The sequence below is a fragment of the Exophiala spinifera genome (genome assembly GCF_000836115.1).
Source record: "Exophiala spinifera strain CBS 89968 unplaced genomic scaffold supercont1.6, whole genome shotgun sequence".
Classification (NCBI taxonomy): domain Eukaryota; kingdom Fungi; phylum Ascomycota; class Eurotiomycetes; order Chaetothyriales; family Herpotrichiellaceae; genus Exophiala; species Exophiala spinifera.
This window is the reverse complement of record NW_015622518.1, coordinates 2,046,580-2,067,707: the sequence shown is the minus strand read 5'-3', so window position 1 is coordinate 2,067,707 and position 21,128 is coordinate 2,046,580. Positions and strand designations below refer to the sequence as shown.

Genomic DNA, 21,128 nt, shown 5'->3' with positions numbered 1-21,128 from the left:
GACTGTTATTTAATCTGAAGTAATGATAACTACGGTCACCCACGGTTACTTCCGGATAGTTGAGCATTTTTTCTGTTGTTCAATCAATCAGTCTCTCTCGCCCCCTCGCTGTATCGCCCTCAGCGTTAAAATCAACAACCCATCCACCCTGTACCTTATTGCGCCATCGTGGAGAGACTATCGGCACACACTGCCCAAGTAGTATCAACGACTGCGATCGCTCCTCATCGCCCTGCCTTATCTCTGCAGTGTCGAACCTGTTCTGGGCTCTGTGCTGATCGGCGACTTGGCATTACTACTTCAACGACAGGGATCTGAGGCTTGGGACCCAGTTTCGATTTTCACCAATCTTCTTATGGAGCGTCTTTGTGGTCGAGAGAGTCTGGGGCTCCCTCGATCAGTTCAGGACCCTGAGTAGCTACGGACGCCCTCGTACTGTACGACCACAGCCTACTAAGCACCCGGACTGTGTGTGCACCTGAGCTTGTCGCCCCGGACCCAATCCCTCCATTTATATTGTATAAGCCGACGAAAAAGTCTGCCTCGCTGCCTTTCTATACCGAATCCCCTGCTCCGCCTTCTTGGCGGCGTTTCTTTATGTAACGTTTTGATGGTCTTGGATCTCCGCCGTTGGCGCCTTGGACTGCATCATTTCCACCGTCCCCTGTACTGTTGGTCTCTGCCTTATCTTGTTCCACACGTCGATGGATTCTTGGAAAAGTCTTGGGTACCATCATTCACGCCTCTTCCACGTCTTGGCCCAAGCTTCGCTTCCTCCAAACGAGCCATTGACGTCGCGGTGTCCTCCCTGGGACGATAACAATCAACGTGCCACAGCGATCTGCCCTCGTGACGGTGATGCAGTGTAACCCAGGTGGGAGTCGAGTTCGCCGGGTACAGAATGATGTGTGTCCCAATCGTCAGGCGGATTCCGCAACCGCCTTTGAGAAGGGATAAGTACCACCCGTGTGTCGCCTCGCCAGTCGCGGTCTTTTCCCTGTCTTCCTGTTTAAACCCACAGTGTGTCCTCTTGCAGTGCTCGGTCTTTTGTGCGGTCAACAACCATGGCCGGCTACCACACAGACAGCCCGTCACCCTCCGAGGGGACTGAAAAACCAGATTACCATGCCCAGCAGCGAGCTCTCTCGCCCGTCGAAGCCACACACGTTGGAGGCACCCAATTTGAAGATGGGTCGCGACTCCATCGGGGGCTCAAGGCTCGTCACATCACTATGATCGCCATCGGAGGCGCGATAGGTCAGTCGAGGTTCAGCACCGTGTCCGAGGGGGACTGCTTCTGATGCTGCTACGTTCCAGGCACTGGCTTGATTATCGGTACGGGCCAGGCACTCGCCCGTGCAGGCCCTGGATCGATCTTCATTTCATACACGGTTGTTGGATTTGTGGTTTACCTGGTCATGTGCGCCCTGGGCGAAATGGCCGCCTGGCTCCCATTGCCCTCCGGCTTCACTGGCTACGCAAGTCGCTTTTGTGATCCTGCTCTCGGTTTCGCTCTCGGGTATGTTACACCTCTCTTTTGTTTTTCATGTCCGACCGTGTGTCATATCATGGATTCTGATGCTTTGATTGTGTAGCTATACCTACTGGTTCAAATACATCATCGTCACGCCAAATCAGCTTACGGCTGGCTCGCTCGTCATACAGTACTGGGTCGACCGGGATACGGTCAATCCTGGAGTGTTCATCGCCATATTCTGGGTAGCGATTGTTTGTATCAACTACTTCGGCATCCGGTGAGTCCACCAACAACACCCGCGAATAATTGTTTCTTTCTCGGCCTATGCACCCTTCTTTCAGAAGCCAGTTCCCGCATTGTTGTCCTCGTCTGACTCTCTCTCTCTCTGCAGCTTTTTCGGGGAGTTCGAATTCTGGCTTTCGAGCATCAAAGTCGTCGTCATCGTTGGATTGATCATCCTGTCCCTGGTCTTGGCCTTGGGAGGCGGACCTGATCACGACCGCAAAGGATTCCGGTACGTGTGCACACCCTACGCAGACGACCCCGAGACGCCAGAGCATGAGAGTTGACGACGTTACACAGGTATTGGAGCGACCCCGGCGCGTTCGCAGAATACATCGACGAGGGCGCCACCGGCCGATTCCTGGGTTTCTGGTCGACGATGGTGACGGCGACGTTCGCGTATCTCGGCATTGAGCTTGTGGGGGTCACCGCCGGCGAGGCGCAGAACCCCAGGAAGACGATCCCGCGGGCCATCAAGCTCACCTTCTACCGGATCGTGTTCTTCTACTGCCTGTCGGTGCTCCTGCTGGGCATGCTCGTCCCGTACAACTCGGAGGAACTGGCGTTTGCGACCAAGGCGTCCAGCTCGGCGTCTGCGTCCCCGTTCGTGGTCGCCATCAAACTGGCGGGCATCAAGGCGCTCCCCGGCATCGTCAACGCGTGCATCCTGCTGTTCGTCTTCTCGGCGTCCAACTCGGACCTCTACATCGCCAGCCGGACGCTGTACGGCCTGGCCAGCGAGGGGAACGCGCCCGCCATCTTCCGGCGGACCGACAACCGCGGCGTGCCCCTGTACGCGCTGGGCCTCTCGGCGGCGTTCGCGCTGCTGGCCTTCATGAACGTGTCGGACGACTCCAAGACCGTCTTCGGCTACTTCGTCAACCTCGTCACCATCTTCGGCCTGCTCACGTGGATCTCCATCCTCGTCACCCACATCTACTGGGTCCGGGACCGCCGCGCCCAGAACGTCCCGGACACCGCCCTCGCCTACAGGGCCCCGCTCGGCGTGGCCGGGTCCTACGGCGCCCTGTTCATGTGCATCCTCATCGCCATCACCAAGAACTACAGCGTCTTCGTCCACTCCGACTCCTACGGCGACTTCGACTACAAGAACTTCGTCACGGGGTACTTGGGCATCCCCCTGTACCTGATCCTCATCTTCGGCTACAAGCTGTGGACGAGGTCCAAGGGCGTCAAGCCCCACGAGGCGGACCTGTGGACGGGCAAGGACCTGATCGACCGCGAGGAGGAGGAATTCCTCGCGGCGAAGCACGCCAGGGAGGCCGAAAAGGGAGGCAAGCGAGGGGGCAACTGGTTCTACAGAACATTTGTATCTTGGCTATTTTAGAACCTGCACGTACGTAGCACTCCGTACTCAAGACCTAGCTCCATCGTTATAACGTGTTATGAAACAGACTCGTGGACTTGGTGGTATCTGAGACTGTTACTAAGTAGGGAGACGGGATTTCCCCTTGACAAGCTTAGTTCCTTTCTGCTGGTGTTTCTCAACCAGAAGTATACAAATAAATATTCACTATGATTCAAAAATAACCATGATCCAAAGCATTCATTTATTAATCATCATCATTATCATTGGCGTGATGGTCGTATCTAAAAACAAGAGCGTTGCGCTCGAGAACGCTATCAAATGATAAACCCTATTCCCCGACCAATATTAGTTAGTCCTGCCTTACTCGCCCATGTCAAAAATACTTCTTTTGAAATGCTCTCTAAAATGACAGTCCTGAAATCACACTGAATCTTCCCTTCCAAGGATGCCATCATCATCGCAACACAAACTCTCCAAGAGACCCATGACCTGCCGCCAATCCGTAATGACATCTGCCACGAGTTTGTCCTTTCTGAGATTGCCATCTAAACCTGGTCTCGTGCTGCTAGAGTCAACTCCACGTTCAGGGGGTATCTCGGGCGGACAGAACCTCCTGCCAGTCGAAAAAAGAACGGCTCCTTTGAAGTGGTAACGTAGCGATGAGTTGACCAACGCCAAGCAAGACTGACAAAGTTGCGAATCACCGCACTGACAAGGAACCGTCTCAGTAGGCATCAAAGCCAGGGCTTGCATGTCGTAGAAGACGACAAGTCTCCGTTGCCTCCTCTCCCTGGGACGAGAGCTATCAGGACGGCTTTTCGAGCTGCTCAGCCCGCGACTCATCAGGCGGGAACGAAGAACGGAGACTGTCTTAACAACTTGGTAGATCTCTTTCGCTATGTCTTCCGGTCCCGAGCAGTCCAGCAACCGGGCGAGCAGTAGGCGTCCTACTAGAAACTCGCTCTTTCTGACAGACCGTGGAATAGAGCCATTTCGAACAGCGAGCTCCTTTTGAAGAGGCGACCAGTGAGAACATAGAATATAACTGGCGAAATCAGTAATGCGAAGCTGGGGGATCCGGACAGGAGCTTTAGTCTCGCTCAGTGTACTTGCATCGGTTTCCTTCCGTGGTGCGTGATCTGGGAGCTTCTGTCTCTTCTCGCCTTCGCTGAAAATGCCGTCCTTATCTAGCAGAGCATCAGCAACGCAGTCGTGATTTTCGTTGCTGCCGTTCTCCATCGGGCCATCACCTGCCATCCCATTCGTGGAGTGTTCGCCAGAGGACGGCAATTTCCCAGGATTCTCCTTGTCTGACATATCCCGACTCAGACTGTCGGGCAATTCGTCACGTCCACGTTGAGTTGATCCGGCTGACAAGTCAGAAAGAGGACGGCGTTGTCGGCCCTTGGGCGGTGTTATGTTTGTTGACTGGCTGACGAGCTCATGCCGTGCTCTATGTCTTCTTGACGGAGGCCGAAAAACTGCTGGAGGCTCGAAGGGCTGCCTGTGATTCGGAAACCTATGAATGTTGGACATCGAAGGACTTGGACTTCCTATAACAGGGCCGGTGTGTGGCCTCACTTCATCAGTGTAGATGAGCATAGTTGATTGCCCTGTGTGTACATTTCTGCTAGGGTGGTGGCGCAAAGAAGAGACTTTGTCGGCTTTCAAACGTCCATTGGACCCAAAGGACCGAGTGGTCGAAATATTTGTGACTTCCGCGGACACCTTCCGACGTCTCGCGTCTTGGTCGTCTTCATCCGGGCGCTCAATGTCAGCCAACTTTCTTTTCGATGTATGGCAAGAGTCCCCAGCCCGTAAAGCAATCACGGGAGAACCAGATGAAGTCTTATATGCCTGACCGCTGGCATTGTTCGCAGCTGAGTCTCGAACAGATAGCTCGTTGACATGAGGAGGGCTACTGCGGCGTTGAGATTGTCCCGATGCCATGACAGCACTGGGCGAGATCGCGTTACTTCCAAAGTGTGAAGAATTGTTTTCGGTGTTGTGAAGATTGCCGTCTTCGTTAGACACAGGTCGTATCTTGCAGGGTGTGTCGCTGGTCTGAGTCGTCTTATTCAAAGAATTAGATAGGGTGCTCACAGAAGGGCTGGCTGTTCTCTCGGATACCGAGTGAAAACGAGCGTGTTTGCCATCAGCTGCAGTCAACCGCGCTATCCAATCGACCTCTTCCTGGCTCTCCTGAACGGATATCTCTTCCATACTCTGTTCTGCCTGCTTCTGCACTTCCTCGAAGGAACTGGTTTCCAAGAATGTCCTATCAGAATGCACTTTCATCACTCGAGGAAACCGTGGCACCATATATCTGGCATTTTGTGGACGTTCAAAGCCAGCACCCATAATTTCGACAATGAACGGCACTTTGAACAACTCAGAAGGTGCTTCCATGTCAGTCATCTCCTTAGCGTCAGTCCAAACCACATACTGATCGATCGAATTCGCAAATGGGACTTTAAATAATTGGCCCTGTGCATTGAAATGCAGTATGTCTTCCTTGGGTACACCAGGGGAAGACACAGTCTGCAATATGCGAAAGATTGGTTTTGCATCAAACCTGCGTACCTCCTCCTTGTTCTCAAGGCAGGCGATGTAGAATGTCGTCCATGAGAGTGGCCCCAATTGAAGTTGTTCAATAATTCTGGGATCTCGTCGACCACCAATGACACAAAGGTCAACCACATCTCCACACCCTTTGATGTAGTCCTTCTTGAGCTTGAGGACGCTTTGAGAGTAGAGGAATGAAAAGTATGGGTCATCACAACCTTTGAGCACGAGGCCTTCCCATCTACGCTGAATAGCATTCGCAAAAATGTCGAGCAGTCCTCGTCTTGCGTCACTGTTACTGAAATTGATGACCCGTCGGTACGCGACTTCGGATTCTCCTTCCACGGTTCTGACAATCTGTTCAAGACGTTTTCTTCGTTCATGATGAGGTCTCTGACTCAATATCATGTCATCAAGGAACATAATATCGTAAAACACAAACATGATTTGCTCATCAGGTTTCCGAGGAGAGTCCATCTCTGTTCCGAGAGGCTTTCCGCCATGGAGTATGTGCTTTCGAATGGCGTGGAAAGGCATCACGGATCTCGTTGACCGATTATATATCAAAAGCTCGCCTTCCACAATACAATTTCGAGAAAACGCACAATCTTGCTCACCAATTCTAAGACCTTTCCTGAGAGCAGGCTGAAGGCGTATTCGATCTCTCGTGGAGTCTTTGCCGCTTTTTGAAAAGATCTGGATTTGTGACGACACCTCCTTTGTAAGATCAATGTGGACTTGACAGTATTCGCCATCGTATTTGCGCTCAACACTCATAGTTCGGTTTCGAGCCTCGTTGCAACAGTGCTTGATGGTTCTCGCTTTCACGAAAGATGTCCGAGTGATCATGGCACCTAATCCTGGGATGATATAATGTGCACATAGTCTAAGAATCCAAGACTCATCAGCTGGACTTGGGTTTGCGGGGATACCTTGCAGTTCCTTGAGCGTGAGAACATCAACCGCACTCTCGATGGAATTTCGCACAGCCATGATATGTGGAAGGAGGAAGTGGAAAGAGCGCAGGACAGTACGTTCCGGCAGTTGTACAGGAGTATAGCGTTTGAGAACCATGCGGACGAGCCATTTTGCTTCGGAACTTTTCAAACGTCGCACTATGGGAGCGAGGATGTCGCCTTGTGTTTGAGAATTTTTATAGTTACGGATCTCTGGCGATGAGAATGCTGAATTGGCGGCAAGCTGGAAGAGAGCGCGGTCAATCTCCTCCAAAGTGACAGGACCGTTGTACACGTCGACGTTGTCGTCAAAGTCTGCAAAGACATGCTCGACGGTGGTTGCCAAGTCGGTTTCTGCCGATTTCCACGCTTTCAGTTTCTTGACAGACGCAGCTGGCAATCGACGGATCCTCGCCCAGACATTGGCAAGGGCTGCCTCCTGCATACTATAACTCCGTTTTGGAAGGCGTTCGGGGAGAAGACATGACAAGAACGCAGCGGCCGCAGGTCCATGGCGAGGGATGACTCCATTGTACTTGATGAACCATTCTGTAGTATATTTGACATCCAGGTTGACGTTTCGATTCGAGGTGAGACATCTCTCTTTGCGAGCGGCATCGAGAGTATCGAGAAGTTCACACAGCCAAGTAAATTTGAACCCTTGAGGGCCCATGACAGTCTGGATTATGAAGACGATGGAGTGAACTCAATCGATCGTGGGTTGGCAGTTTGTGGCTGGCAGTCTCAAATCCTCTCTGAACAATCATCTCGCAGCTTCGAAGGAGGGTTGGGAAAGACATCCGCGCGTCTGCCGTGATGTCTGTATGTATATAGAAGCTGCTATAAGGAAGTGCAGGACAAATACGTGACCGACAAAGTTGTCATGGCACGCTTAGAGGAATGTAAGAGACACATAGTGGGATGTTTGACAATGGAAGTTCCAACGCGACGAACCGCGTTTGTGCGGGAGACGTCAAATCACCAGATCACGTGGGATGGAATCCCCCGAAATGGCCGTCGCCTCGACGTTTAACGGCATCAAAGGGCCCGGCTGAGGCTGAGGCTGAGGGTAGGAAGACGTGGAAGGATGTATGAGTCTTATTGCCGGAAGAATGACCAAAGAATGAGGAGGATCAGAGCAAGGCAGATTGAGGCAGAGTTCTGCTCACTGTCCTCATGCGTCGCCGCTCGGCTCGAATACGAGTACGGGGCGGCCGATGCGGCCGCTTGAGCCTCCGGTGGAACGATCAACACCGGCCCAGGCTCTGACCTGGTTCTATCTAAGACTTCACGGATGTAAGCACATTGCATGCTCCAGTTCAGCAGTGACATCTACTCGTACATGGTCAGTCTACGCTTCTGATACTGCAGCACCCAAGACTCCACAGCCAAGTCCGCTGATCCGTACCGGGTTTCCATGAGCCATCCTTGACCGGCGCCCGTCCCGTGCATATCCAACACGAGAACGACGAGGTCGGGCGTGAGTAGGTAGGTAGGTAGGTACCCAGGAAGGCAGTGAGAACTCCTGTATATAAATACCACCACTCTCCTTCCCTGAGCTGAATGCAAATCTTTCACATGTACACTCACCTATCTATCTATACATCCAGCCATCCACTCCATTCTCCTCGAGACAATCTTCTTTCATAACGCCGTCTTTAACTAATACTTTTTCTTCACACAATGTCATCATCGTCGTCGTCGTCCCCCGTCTGGCTCATCACCGCAGCGAGCAGCGGTTTCGGCAAGTTCATCGCCCTCGAAGCCCTGTCTCGAGGACACATGGTCCTGGCGACGGCGAGAAACGCAACCAAGATCGACGACCTCAAGTCGGCCGGGGCAAAGACCTACGCGCTCGACGTGACATGGGATACGACCCGTCTTCAGACCGCCGTCGACCAAATGGTCCAGGATGTAGGTCGTATTGACATCCTGGTCAACGCCGCAGGCTATATTCTCGAAGGTGCCCTTGAAGAGGTCTCGTATGTTCTTCATCAGTCGTCTTCTTGCAAGAAGACACCTCTCCCCCCCTTCTCTCTCTCTCTCTCTCTCTCTCTCTCTCTCTCTCTCTCACTCTCACTCTCACTCTCACTCTCACTCTCACTCTCTCCCCCCCCCTCCCCCCTCACTCTCACACTCACTAACAGTCATGTGAAAACTGGCAATCTAACCTCTCTCAACTGTAGGCCGGAAGAAACGCTTGCAGAGTTCACAACAAACGTCTTCGGCATGATCAACGTCACCCGCGCCGTGCTGCCCACCATGCGCGCCCAACGCTCCGGTGTCGTCGCCAACTTTGGATCCCTGGGCTCCTGGATCGGCGGCGCCGCATACTCCAACTACGCCGCCACCAAGTGGGCGTGTTCCGCAGTCTCCGAGTCGCTCGCCGAGGAGCTCAAGCCACTGGGCATCACCTGCACCGTCGTCGAGCCGGGGTACTTTCGCACGGGGTTCCTCAACCCCGGCGCGCGCGTCAAGTCCGCAAGGGTCATCGACGACTACACCGACACCGTCGTCGGACAGGTCAGAAACGCCCTCGACTCCGTCGACAACAACCAGCCCGGCGACGTGGTCAAGGGGTCCAAAGTCATCGTCGACGTGCTGACGCGGACGGGCGCCGCCGCAGGAAGGGAGATCCCCATTAGACTTGTTCTGGGAAGGGATTGTGTCGAAACCATCCGACAAAAGTGTGAGAGCACTCTAAAGTTGCTCAACGAGTGGGAGCCCATCATCACCTCTACCGACCACGACAACGCATGATCTGGGTGGAGCGAGGCACACAATACATTTGCTGCCAATGGTCGGCCCCGTCGGGTCGTATATCTTCTGTCTGCTATTGGGCGGGTTCATACAACGGACAATAACATGTAATGCTCATTCTACTACTATGAGGGTATCCTTCTTCATTAAAGTCGTAATGGAACTGAACTAAGTCGACCTCGACCATACTCGTGGTCAACCATGCTGTGTGACGGACTCAGCCTCCCAGTCTATCTGTATTCATGCAGCTGTTATGACAAGCTACAGCCATCACTCTTCCATCTCAAGCTTCCTTTTTCTTCGACGTTTCGGCAAGTGGAGAATCACCCGGCTTGAGCTTCGGAAGAAATCCTTCACTCGAAGTTCTTGACAGTTTGGGGGTGAGCTGCCGTGGTCGACGCCGTAGTTGGACTATTTTGGCCTTGCTGAACGTTGCTGACGGGATAATATCTTCGGGATCCAGTGGTGGAGGCGGCCATCTCAGAGACTCGCCTGTAGACGTCGATAGCGTGTGGGCAACCGTGAGCAGAATAGTCGCACTCAAGCGACCTTCTCGTGCTGGGTGGACACGCGGTTCAAAGCCACCAGAAAATCTTCCATGTCCCGCTTCTTGAGCACCTTCTTGGTTTGCGACCGCCTTCCATGCACGATATCGTCAAACGTGACACTATCCTGCAAAAAGTAATACAATCCAGCCATGACACAAAATACCCCAAAAGAATACAACCAGATGCGCACTACGCCGACGATGTTGGTCCCTTCTCCTTCAACGAACCAGCCAAAAATACAGAATAGCGTGGCGAGAATGTCGACAAGAAGAATAGCTGCTGTCAGTTGCCACGAGGGCAAACTCGACCAAAAGGGACCATTCGCTCTGGTGATGAAGATCAACCAATTCTCGGAAAGTGAGATTTGCAGAAAGAGAACGGCGTCTTTGTGGCCACTGTTTTGCACGATACCTCTATTATCACCCCAAATGAGCATTGTGGTCAAAGCGATCCACGTGCCAGCAGCCAACACCATCCCAAGGAGGATAGACATCCCCCAGAGTTTGGGCAAGTTCCACTTGACGGGAGTCTTTGAGTATGGCGCGTTATCGTAAGCAATAGCTAAAGTAGCAATGTCAGCAAAGATTGCCAGGAAAACGACGAGCTTGAGGTTCAGTGACTCGTTCTGGATAGCAATCCAGAGGCCGAAGAAAATTTCCAGGTGAAGCGAGAGAGCAATTCGATAGACAATATACGCATACATGCGGTGAAAGATCTGTCGAGATGTTTTTAGTGCGTCGATGATGGCAGAAAGACCTGGAGCCAGGAAAACGATGTCGGCCGCCGACCGGGCCGCGTCTGAAGCGCCTTCGACTGCAATGCCGGTGTCGGCCTTCTTCAGTGACGGCGCATCATTGACGCCGTCGCCCGTCATAGCCACAAGATAACCGCGTTGCTGCAATATCTCAACGACGTTATATTTATGCTGAGGGAAGACTTCGGCAAACCCATCAGCGGCTTCGACAAAGTCATAAACCTCGGACCCTGGCATGGTCCCGCCGCCAGCAAGACCAAGGCGCTCGGCATTGAAGACGTTGGAGCCGAGGCCGAGTTGTCTGGACGTCTCGCGAGCAATGCCAACGGCATCACCTGTTAGCATTTTGATGGAGAGTCCTAGCCTCTTTGCTTCATTGATTGTTTTGGCTGTGTCATACCGTGGCGGATCGGCACATGGCATAATTCCCAAGATCTCCCACTGGCCCTCGCCTCGCTTTCGAGCAACCCCAAGAGAGCGGAAACCTCTAGCTGCAAACTCCGACACCTTGTTCTTGTAGGCAATGTCGATTTCCTCGGGGATAGGATGGTCATCTTCGACCGTACGTAACACAAAAAGCGGCGCACCCTTGACGCAGGTGATGCGCTCTCCCTGTGGTGATTCAACAATAGCGCTGACTTTTTTCGAGACGGGGTCGAAGGGGGAAAATTGCACAACTTTATACTTTCCCAATGCCCCCTTTGCGCGTGGATAGTATCGTAAGGCCTTGAAGAAGGCTTTGTCAATCGCGTCCATTCCCTTCTTCTTCCTCGAGGCGGCCAGGCACGCAGTGAGCATAAGGTCTTCTGGGTCCACCCCTTGCACGGTGTAGGGCTCATGCAATGAGAGCTTGTTCTTGGTGAGAGTCCCGGTTTTGTCGGAGCAGAGTATTTGAACTCCGGCGAGGGACTCTATCGCCGATAACTTCTGTACAATGGCCTTCTTCTTAGCAAGGTACGCGGCACCAACAGCCATGGTGGTTGTGACAACAGCAGGGAGACCGACAGGCACTCCAATGATGGTAATGGATAAAGTAAATTCGAGGATGGTGACAATGTCATTGGAACGGTAGAAAGACGAAATCCAGACGACAAGTAACGTGAAGATAACAAGGGCGAGCAAAACGGTACCAATGCCATTGAGGACTTCGGTAAAATGTCCCGTGGAACCAGACGCTTCATTCACCAAGGCGGCTGCTCGGCCGACAAAGGAGTTGTCTCCCGTGGCCGTGACAATCATGAAGCAGGTCCCCCGTTTCACGGCAGAGGAGGCGTAGCAGGTATCACCGATACCCTTGTCAGCTGCAAGGGATTCTCCAGTGATGGAAGATTGATCGACTTGTAGATAGGCATCTTCCGTGACAATGCGGCCATCGGCAGGAATAATAGTCCCTTCTTCGAGCTGCAGAATATCTCCTGGAACGACCATTGGGGCTTCGATCTCTATCAGCCGGCCTTCTCTGAGCACCACTGCTTTGAGCGCAAGTGTCTTTTTGAGTTCTTCGACAATGGATCCAGCCTGGAACTCTTGGACGAAGCCGACGGATGCGTTGAGGAGAAGCATTCCACAGATGACTCCGAAATCGACCCAGTCCTGCAGGCCAGCAGCAAGGATAGCAGCAGCCTGCCCATAAACATGTCAGGGCTGTAGCCATATGAAGATCTTGATGGTGGTCTTACCTCCATGACAAACTGTATAGGACCGACAAAATAGCCAAGGAACTTTAGCCAGAGGCTTTCCTTCTCTTCCTTCATCTGGTTGAGGCCGTACTTTTTGCGTCTGGCCACCACCTCTGGCTCGATTAGTCCAACGCGCGGATCCGTCTGGAGCATTTCCTCCGGAACAGGGCGAGCTGCTCCGATTGTCTCGATTTCGGCCTCGAGAGCGTCGTCTGGGTCCAGAGACTCGAGCTCCTCGATGAGAGCATCCAGGTCCTCCTCTTCATCGTCCTCATCCACTCGAGATTGTCGCTTCTCCGTAAACGCAGGGCCATTATGATGATCTCTGCGAGGCACTCCGGTGGCACTAATAGTGACTCTGGGTGGCTGTTTGTGAGAAGCGGAGCCTGCGGAGCTCGCATCTGATGGTATATCTGTCATACTGAATATGTAGGTAAAGCAAAGAGGTACGAGGGGGAAGATATGGCGGTGGCTATGTCAAGTCCATGAGGAACACGATAGAATTGGGAGCAGAGGATGAGTAGATGGTCATGGAGGCAGCATCGACGTTGGGCAGGCGCGCTGTAGATGGCATAAACAGGCAGTCAGCGGATGGAGAAGCAGCAACGAGGAAGCTCCCGGATGTAGACGTCAAGGAGGTGCAAAGGGCATAATCTGGAAGGAATATGAAAGAGATCATAGATACAAGCGGCAGCGCAGGAGGAAATATCACGAGTAGCATGATTGATGATGGTTTGATGGTGGTTGATCCATTGGCGCCCAGATTCGTTCCCCGCAAAAGTCACGACCGGCCTGTGGATTCACCCTACACAACACGGGCACCGGGTGCCCGAGGAAGCCTAGTCGAAAGCTAAATACTCGGTGTGGACAATCTATGATATCGAGTCCACTATCGGTCTGCGCTCTCATGAGTGCATAAGCCGAGATGGGTAGCTTGGTAACGAAGAGTGCTGAGCATGTCGGAATCTTAAGCTTCTTCTATATCATCGCGGATGAGCATTCCACGCGAACATTTACACGAGTTGATGCACTGGCATCTCCATTCATGTCGATTGACAGGCACCGTGCTTGCTATGTGGATCCCTCTTGAGTACTGAAAAATGAAGATGTACAAGTGAGGCTGTGCAGGTCAGCGCAGTGCACGGATAAGTCAAAGGGAAATGCAGCATATGTTCAGGCTATGGAATTGGAAACTGTGCTGTGATGGCTTATACAGATTGGGGCCCAATTTGTGCACGAAAAGGTCAAGCTCTGGTCGCTGTAGCGCTCGTTGGCAAACGAGACAGCAACTCCCCACGAATGTCAGAAATCCTGAATGTCATCCGCAAAATATCCACGACTCGGCCCTGGCCATTCGTCGTAGATTGCCGCATTCCACCATTGATGAACGCCGCCCATGCAAGTGTCAATTCTGTACAGGGTATCAATCGAAGTTCAATGTGTCTCAGGTCATGTTCTCTCGTCCGGTTCTTTTCCCGTGTGTACTCTATTCCTGTTGATTCTGTTGAATACCCGGGAATTGGAAGCCTGGCGGGAACATAGGCATGCCATTTCCAAAATTCATAGGAAAACCCATTGGTGCCATCGCTCCAGTGTTGCCATTAGAAGCAGACCGTTCGTCCCTGTCGACTCTTCGATCGTCGTCACGGCGTCTCTCATCACGGCCACCGTGTTGACGAGAAGATTGAGGTCCCCGTCGACCACCAGAGTCAGTGGGAATCCGTCGACTCATAGCTGTTCAAAGATTAGTAAATGCAGGAAATATTGTAGGGATTGTCTCATACCTTTAGACGACACGCCGGCGCCAATTTCAATGTCGGGCTCTTCAATCACCATGAATTCTTGAATGGGTTGGCCTCCAGTGCCGCCATACTCAGCTGTGACCATCCACTTGCGATCGGCTTCAGTCAGACGTTCGATAGGAATTACACTGACACCGGTGGAATAATCGCTGCAGTCACGCGGTCCAAAACCGACACCCCATTTGGTCTGTAACTTGGTCAGTTAGTGAGGACTACCGAAGGGACTGGTCTCAACTTACTCGGAGCTGGGAGTCGCCCAGCTTGTATTCCTCCATGCCATGCCTGGCAGCTTCTGCATCCTGTCGGTTAATCATCTTGATGAAGGCATGTCGTTTGTCGATGTTGACGATGCATGTCTGGACGATGCCAAATTGACTAAAGACTTGTCTCAAAGAAGCCTCGCCCGTAGTGACTCCTCCCACAAAGAGCGTTCGACTGTAGACTTTGATGTGGCCCTTGGGCAAGCTTCTGTCGAACGTGACATTCTTGGGTCCAGGTGGTGGCAGACTGGGATCATGACCTTGAGGGCTCGGCGATCGTCGTCTTCTACCGGGGCTTCGTTGGCGATAATCGTTACCACGTCTGCCATCACGGTCACGGTACTGATCCGCTCCTGGACTATCCCGATGGCGTCTGGGAGACAGTTCCCGTCTTTTGTCATAGCCAGGCGAGCGAGAGCGGCGCCGGTACTGGCCCGGAGGAGACCGGGTGTGTGCATCACGTGACTGACCGCCGTTTGGAGCAGCCCAATTGTTGGCTTGGATGGGCGGCTGGAATGGCATCGCATTAGCACTGCCGCCGGCATTCTGCATGTTCAACAATTGAAGAGCTGTCGCCCACTGATCGGGGGGAACCCCTTGAGCAGCCAGGAGCTGCACAAGCTGCATCTGAGCCTGAATATCTGGGTTTATAGAAACAGGGTTTTGCGGTATCGGCACAGGAGCTTGTGGCTGAGGAAGAAAGGCAGCAAGTGGATTCTGCGGCACATTGGCAGGACTCTGGCTTTGGACCCCGTTATTCATTCCAGCGAGCAAAGCTCCAAGAGGGTTTACACCTGGCACACTGCCACCAGCAGCAGCTGGGCTTTGATTTACGGTACTGGTCGGTAGAGGAGTCCCGGTTTGCGCGCCTAAGAGACTACTCAAACTAGCTGGTGCGGGTACAGCAGAGGGTTGCGGCGCGGCAGCATTTTGCTTTGCCATGTTCTTGAGGGCCTCGAGGATGGCCGAAGTGTCTTGCTGAGCTGGCGCTGTTGAAGGTTGTGTGGCGGACATTGCTGTCGCTGCCTGTTGCTGGCCAAGAGGGACAAAACCAGGGGCTGGGGAGCCTTCAGGAGTGGTGGAAACTGGAACAAAGTCAGGATATTACAGTGAAGAGACGAAAGAGATCCTACCTCGAGGCGCATTAAGCTTCTCTTTGAGTGAAGAAAGTAGCGGCGCGGGAAATGTTTGTGAGCGATCCCAGATTTCTAGGAGTTTGTTGATTTTGACCTATCAAGCCAAGGCAAATATGAGCAATGATCAAGCGCAACGAGTGAAAACAAGGGCAATGAACTCGAGGCCATGCTGGGTTTTACAGTTGTTTGCGGACATGATGCCGCTGCCCATACTGGTGGATGTAGTAGCACAAAAGCAGAATTTACCATACCTTTTGATCTTCGGGGGCCGTGGTGATGATGTCGTTCATGAGCACGGGAAGTAATTCAGTTACTCGATTCACGCCGGCAGCGAATGTTCCATCTGCTGCTCCGCTACCAATTTGCTGACCAGCCTTGCGAGCTTGGTCTACCCATTGTCGCGTTACTGAGTCTACAACATACAGAACCCCCAGTTTGTGTGTGCCCGGCGTCTTTTTAAAGTGGGTGTAGATCTTCTGGATGAGGACCGACTCGGACTAGACGAACTCATGTCAGCGGCAGTCTCGTAGCAAATAGGTGGATGTCGTGGACGTACTTGGATGTTGGCCGTGCAAAGAGATGTTATTGCACTGATCTTGGAACCTGACACTCCTGGGGGTTTGAGGCTAAGCATGGACTGCAGGATAGAATCCAGCTCTGCTACTGCAGACGACATGATGGAGGAACGGATAGATCTGTCCTACGACGTCGAGTCAAGGGAAATCGCAACAGACTGGATCTGGCTATGTCGACTGGTGTGACCAAGTCGGAGAGGGTAGAAGCTCCAGGTGAACGAGTCCGATGCGCAGCAGCCTAAGTCTCCAAGAGATCTATCAAACTCCACGAGAAGATGAAGCGGAGATGAGGTGAAGATGACGGGACCTTCGGGTGTGTATCTTATCTTGCTCGTTTTGAAAGCACTGTGACGCGCAGCAGACTTCTACAGTCTGAGTGGCAAGAGGCCTCTCAATTTTTTCCTGGGAGCAGCAAGAGCGAGAAATCTATCGTGCAAAGGCGAGATAAATGTTTGTCGGATCTAAAAAAGAATTACGGTTGATGGCGCTACGTGCGCAGGATAGAAGGGATGGCGGACGATGAAGGAGAGTGAGAGAGAGATGAAGGTGACGAAGAGGTTGGGTAGAAGTAGAGGAGGAGGAAGTGAGGAGGAGGCAGCCTGCGACAAAGATGAATCGGCACTTCTAAGCGGCGACAATAACTGCCACTTGGAGGCAGCAACGGGTGCAGGCAAGAAAAATCCACCGAAGCGGCGGCGAAGCATAGCCCCGGATAGCGCAATTCACGTGACGCGGCGGTACGGGTGCCAGCCAGCGGGAGGGATCTTCGTTCGGAGTGCGTACGGAGGATTGCGTCTTTAAAAAGCTCATCGACGGTGATTATCGAGCTGGGCGGCGCCTCAGGCCCTCTGACGTGCATTACCTGTCATTATCTCTACCGTACAGCAAAAAGTGCCCTTGGCCGAAAAAAGGCCCTAAACAGTCCCAAGCTCTTCCGGAGCCCCATCCAAATCTTGCAGCTCAGCATCATCGTGCTTCTCCTCCCTATCTAAACAATTTTTCCCCCAACTACCCATCCTGTTCAACTTCCCATTCCTCTCTTCGGCTGCTCACTGTGTTCTTTTCTTCTTCAAGTCCCTTAGATTCTCGTGATGGCCTCCTCCCTGCGTGTTGGAAGCTCTCTGCTTCGCTCGACTTCAGTCACCTCCAAGCCTTTCGTCCAGAAAGCTGCGTTCAACGGTGTTCGCTGCGCCAGCACCAAGGTAAGCTTCCAGCTATCCGTTATGCCTGGACATATGTTGACTCCTTCCCCTCAAACAGACCCTCAAGGACACCTTTGCAGACAAGCTCCCAGGCGAGATCGAAAAGGTCAAGAAGCTGAGAAAGGACTATGGCTCCAAGGTTGTCGGCGAGGTCACCCTAGACCAGGTCTACGGTGGTGCTCGAGGCATCAAGTCCCTGGTCTGGGAAGGATCCGTTCTCGACTCGGAAGAGGGTATCAGATTCCGAGGAAAGACGATTCCAGAATGCCAGGAAGTCCTTCCCAAGGCTCCCGGCGGCGAGGAACCTCTTCCGGAGGGTCTTTTCTGGCTTCTCCTCACCGGAGAGGTTCCAAGTGAACAACAGGTCCGCGACCTGTCTGCAGACTGGGCCGCTCGCTCCGATCTGCCCAAGTTCGTCGAGGAGCTCCTCGACCGCTGCCCAAGCGACATGCACCCCATGGCTCAATTCTCCATCGCCGTTGCCGCCCTCGAGCACACCTCCGAGTTCGCCAAAGCCTACGCCAAGGGTATCAACAAGAAGGAGTACTGGACCTACACCTTCGAGGACTCGATGAACCTGATTGCCAAACTCCCTACGATCGCCGCCAAGATCTACCGCAACGCATACAAAGATGGCAAGGTTGCACCTATCCAGAAAGATAAGGATTACGGATTCAACTTGGCCAACCAGCTTGGCTATGGTGACAATGCCGACTTCGTTGAGCTGATGCGTCTGTACTTGACCATCCACTCCGACCACGAAGGTGGTAACGTCAGCGCGCACACCACTCACCTGGTCGGTAGCGCTTTGAGCTCTCCCATGTTGTCACTGGCTGCCGGTCTGAACGGTCTGGCTGGTCCTCTACACGGCTTGGCTAACCAGGAAGTCTTGCTCTGGCTCACCAAGATGAAGGAGACCATCGGCGATGATCTCAGTGATGCCAGCATCACCAAGTATCTCTGGGATACCCTCAACAGTGGCCGCGTCGTCCCTGGCTACGGACACGCCGTTCTCCGCAAGACTGATCCTCGTTACGTCTCGCAACGCGAGTTCGCTCTCCGCAAGTTGCCCAACGACCCCATGTTCAAGCTTGTCAGCCAGGTCTACAAGATTGCCCCTGGCGTTCTGACCGAGCATGGCAAGACCAAGAACCCCTACCCCAACGTTGATGCTGTAAGTAGTCCTGGGCTTCTTCCAACTATGATGAATGTTGCTAACTCCATTTTTAGCACTCTGGTGTCCTCCTGCAATACTACGGCCTGACTGAAGCCAACTACTACACCGTCCTCTTCGGTGTTTCGCGCGCTCTTGGTGTTCTACCTCAACTGATCATCGACCGTGGTTTGGGGGCTCCCATCGAACGACCAAAGTCCTTCAGCACTGAGGCCTATGCCAAACTCGTCGGCGCTTCTTTGTAAGCGACCAGTGCGACACGGATACCATCAGCGAGCGATGTACTTTTGCAACCCAAAATTTGTAGCCTATATCGGGACGGAGATGGATGGGCAGTTCGGCTATCATCGGGAGCAGGGCTCAGTTGTTCCGAGGTTTGTAGTATGCCATTTTCATTGATGAGCGTTTCTTGGAACAATTCTATCTATTGATGGCGTGCTTTCTAATATACGTGGTTTGTGATTGTGTTTGTATCAGTCGTCTACCGCCATTCGTCGTGGTGGTCGACGGAAGCGACTCTACTATCCGTGGCACCGAAGCTCCAGGCTCGTATCTCGTGTTGTACTCGTACCCGCGGCCAGGAGAGTCTGGCACAGGGCAAGGCCTAAAATAAAAATTTCGGGACGTTGAGGTGTCTTGTTGAACGCCCCATGGCTCCACCGGGTTTAGCTTGGAGTGAGATTGAGTCCGCAATTGATGGGCGATTCAGGGCCGTCGAGCAGCCTGGCCCATTCACGGGCACCAAGCTGTGGCTGCGAGCCTCAGGGTGAGAGTCGCGGTCCGTTCAACAACGCCGATGGTGGTCGGAGGCTAATCTTGATTGGGCCTGACTGGGGGACTTTGGGACAGTCGAGGGCGCATGCAGCACGATAACTGTGTCTTTTGTTCTCGTCCCATTGCTACTCCGTACCTTGTCTTGTGGACTCATTCTATCGCCGAAACTCCAAGCTGAACAGTTTCCACCCTCCGGCCCCGATCCTACGTGTCAGCAGAGAATAGTTGTCTCTCTGGCATTTAATCTCCGTACCTGACCTGTCCGTCTTTTGTTCTTAGCTATCCTCTTGACTCTACATTTCCCTCGCGACATCACCGTCCGAGCCTCGACTCGATCCCTTCCCTAGTCACTCTCTCCTCCAAGGCGACGAAGCCGACCTCATCCCTTGGTCAGGGCAGACAATACCCCATCACCTCTTTGCGATGTCCGCTCAACAACAAGTCCTGGGTACATCGGCGGCCCCCGGGGTCACAAAGATCGAGAAGAAGCCGGTCAAGTTCAGCAATCTGCTGCTCGGCGCGGGACTGAACTTGTTCGAAGTGACCACCTTGGGACAACCGTTGGAAGTCATCAAGACCACCATGGCTGCCAACCGTAAGGACAGCTTCGCCGGTGCCATGTCAAGAATATGGGGACGAGGTGGTATTCTTGGATGTAAGTGCCGAAACATCCACGCTTTGCTGGTGCTTCGTCAAAGCACGAAGCGACCAGAAGCCCAAGCTAATCATTCTACGCGTTTGTCAACCACCTAGACTATCAAGGTCTCATCCCCTGGGCCTGGATCGAAGCCTCGACAAAGGGTGCCGTCCTTCTCTTCGTCGCCTCCGAGGCAGAGTACTACGCGAAGACGTTTGGAGCCAACAACTTTGTCTCCGGCATCACCGGTGGCATGGTTGGCGGTGTGGCCCAAGCATACGCAACGATGGGTTTCTGCACGTGCATGAAGACGGTGGAAATTACCCAACACAAGCTGGCTGCGCAGGGCGTCAAACCCCCGTCCACCTTCAAGACGTTTGCGGACATCTACCGAAAAGAAGGTATCCGGGGTATCAACAAGGGTGTCAATGCAGTCGCGATCCGCCAAACCACCAACTGGGGATCGCGATTCGGTCTGTCTCGATTGGCGGAGTCGGCCATCCGAAAAGTGACCAACAAGGAACACGGAGAGAAGCTCAGTGGGTTTGAAAAGATCATTGCCAGCTCGCTCGGTGGTGGGCTGTCGGCATGGAACCAGCCCATTGAAGTCATCCGAGTGGAGATGCAGAGCAAGACCAATGATCCCAACCGACCCAAGAACCTGACTGTCGGAAAGACATTCAAGTACATCTACGAATCCAACGGTATCAAAGGACTGTACCGTGGCGTTACTCCTCGCATTGGACTTGGCGTTTGGCAAACTGTTTGCATGGTTGCTTTGGGTGACATGTGAGTCCTGTGTTGTTTCGGCTTTTGGGGCTTTCGATTACTGACATTTTCGACAATAGGGCCAAGGAGGCTGTTGAAAAGTTGACCGGTGACAAAGTCACTGCGAAGCACTAAAGGCGTTCCCTTCTTTCGGGAGGAGATACAAGCGGGAACACAGACGACGACTTTGGTTTTGGTTTGGCGTTTCGCAATTTAACTGAAGCATTGATGCACGACAAAGTCTTGGGGGGGTGTGCTTGTCTTCCGAGAGCTGTCGATACGACCAGGTATCGATGCTGGTGCTGGAATAGCAAGTAAGTATATTGGGCGTTTTATTCGAAATCTCGAACGTTCCATGATGTGTTTTTTTTTTGCGGAACGGTATGGCTGCTTCCACCTGGTTAGCAGTTAAGAGTGGACTACCGATGGAAAGATAGATATGGGTGGGC

At 52.9% G+C, this 21,128-nt stretch overlaps 7 protein-coding genes across 7 annotated transcripts; 4 read left to right on the top strand and 3 right to left on the bottom strand.

The window, feature by feature from the left end:
* Window positions 1-1,064: 1,064 nt before the first annotated feature.
* Window positions 1,065-3,107, top strand: PV08_08682 (uncharacterized protein; the record flags this gene model as incomplete). Its single annotated transcript, XM_016383007.1, has 5 exons — window positions 1,065-1,257; window positions 1,318-1,519; window positions 1,596-1,754; window positions 1,869-1,991; window positions 2,060-3,107. 5 exons carry the CDS (start codon window positions 1,065-1,067, stop codon window positions 3,105-3,107), a joined length of 1,725 nt encoding a protein of 574 aa, XP_016233710.1.
* Window positions 3,108-3,509: 402 nt separating this feature from the next.
* Window positions 3,510-7,283, bottom strand: PV08_08681 (uncharacterized protein; the record flags this gene model as incomplete). The annotated part of the gene is made up of 1 exon (XM_016383006.1): window positions 3,510-7,283. The coding sequence occupies one exon, from the start codon at window positions 7,281-7,283 to the stop codon at window positions 3,510-3,512; it is 3,774 nt and encodes a 1,257-aa protein (XP_016233709.1).
* Window positions 7,284-8,293: 1,010 nt separating this feature from the next.
* Window positions 8,294-9,370, top strand: PV08_08680 (uncharacterized protein; the record flags this gene model as incomplete). The annotated part of the gene is made up of 2 exons (XM_016383005.1): window positions 8,294-8,592; window positions 8,797-9,370. 2 exons carry the CDS (start codon window positions 8,294-8,296, stop codon window positions 9,368-9,370), a joined length of 873 nt encoding a protein of 290 aa, XP_016233708.1.
* Window positions 9,371-9,910: 540 nt separating this feature from the next.
* Window positions 9,911-12,771, bottom strand: PV08_08679 (plasma membrane ATPase; the record flags this gene model as incomplete). The annotated part of the gene is made up of 2 exons (XM_016383004.1): window positions 9,911-12,295; window positions 12,352-12,771. The coding sequence occupies 2 exons, from the start codon at window positions 12,769-12,771 to the stop codon at window positions 9,911-9,913; spliced, it is 2,805 nt and encodes a 934-aa protein (XP_016233707.1).
* Window positions 12,772-13,837: 1,066 nt separating this feature from the next.
* On the bottom strand, window positions 13,838-16,225 carry PV08_08678 (uncharacterized protein; the record flags this gene model as incomplete). The annotated part of the gene is made up of 6 exons (XM_016383003.1): window positions 13,838-14,085; window positions 14,136-14,340; window positions 14,393-15,498; window positions 15,547-15,643; window positions 15,801-16,046; window positions 16,106-16,225. 6 exons carry the CDS (start codon window positions 16,223-16,225, stop codon window positions 13,838-13,840), a joined length of 2,022 nt encoding a protein of 673 aa, XP_016233706.1.
* Window positions 16,226-17,215: 990 nt separating this feature from the next.
* PV08_08677 (citrate synthase, mitochondrial) lies at window positions 17,216-18,745 on the top strand (the record flags this gene model as incomplete). Its single annotated transcript, XM_016383002.1, has 3 exons — window positions 17,216-17,326; window positions 17,385-18,500; window positions 18,557-18,745. 3 exons carry the CDS (start codon window positions 17,216-17,218, stop codon window positions 18,743-18,745), a joined length of 1,416 nt encoding a protein of 471 aa, XP_016233705.1.
* Window positions 18,746-19,697: 952 nt separating this feature from the next.
* PV08_08676 (mitochondrial DNA replication protein YHM2) lies at window positions 19,698-20,814 on the top strand (the record flags this gene model as incomplete). Its single annotated transcript, XM_016383001.1, has 3 exons — window positions 19,698-19,929; window positions 20,028-20,700; window positions 20,760-20,814. The coding sequence occupies 3 exons, from the start codon at window positions 19,698-19,700 to the stop codon at window positions 20,812-20,814; spliced, it is 960 nt and encodes a 319-aa protein (XP_016233704.1).
* Window positions 20,815-21,128: the final 314 nt, after the last annotated feature.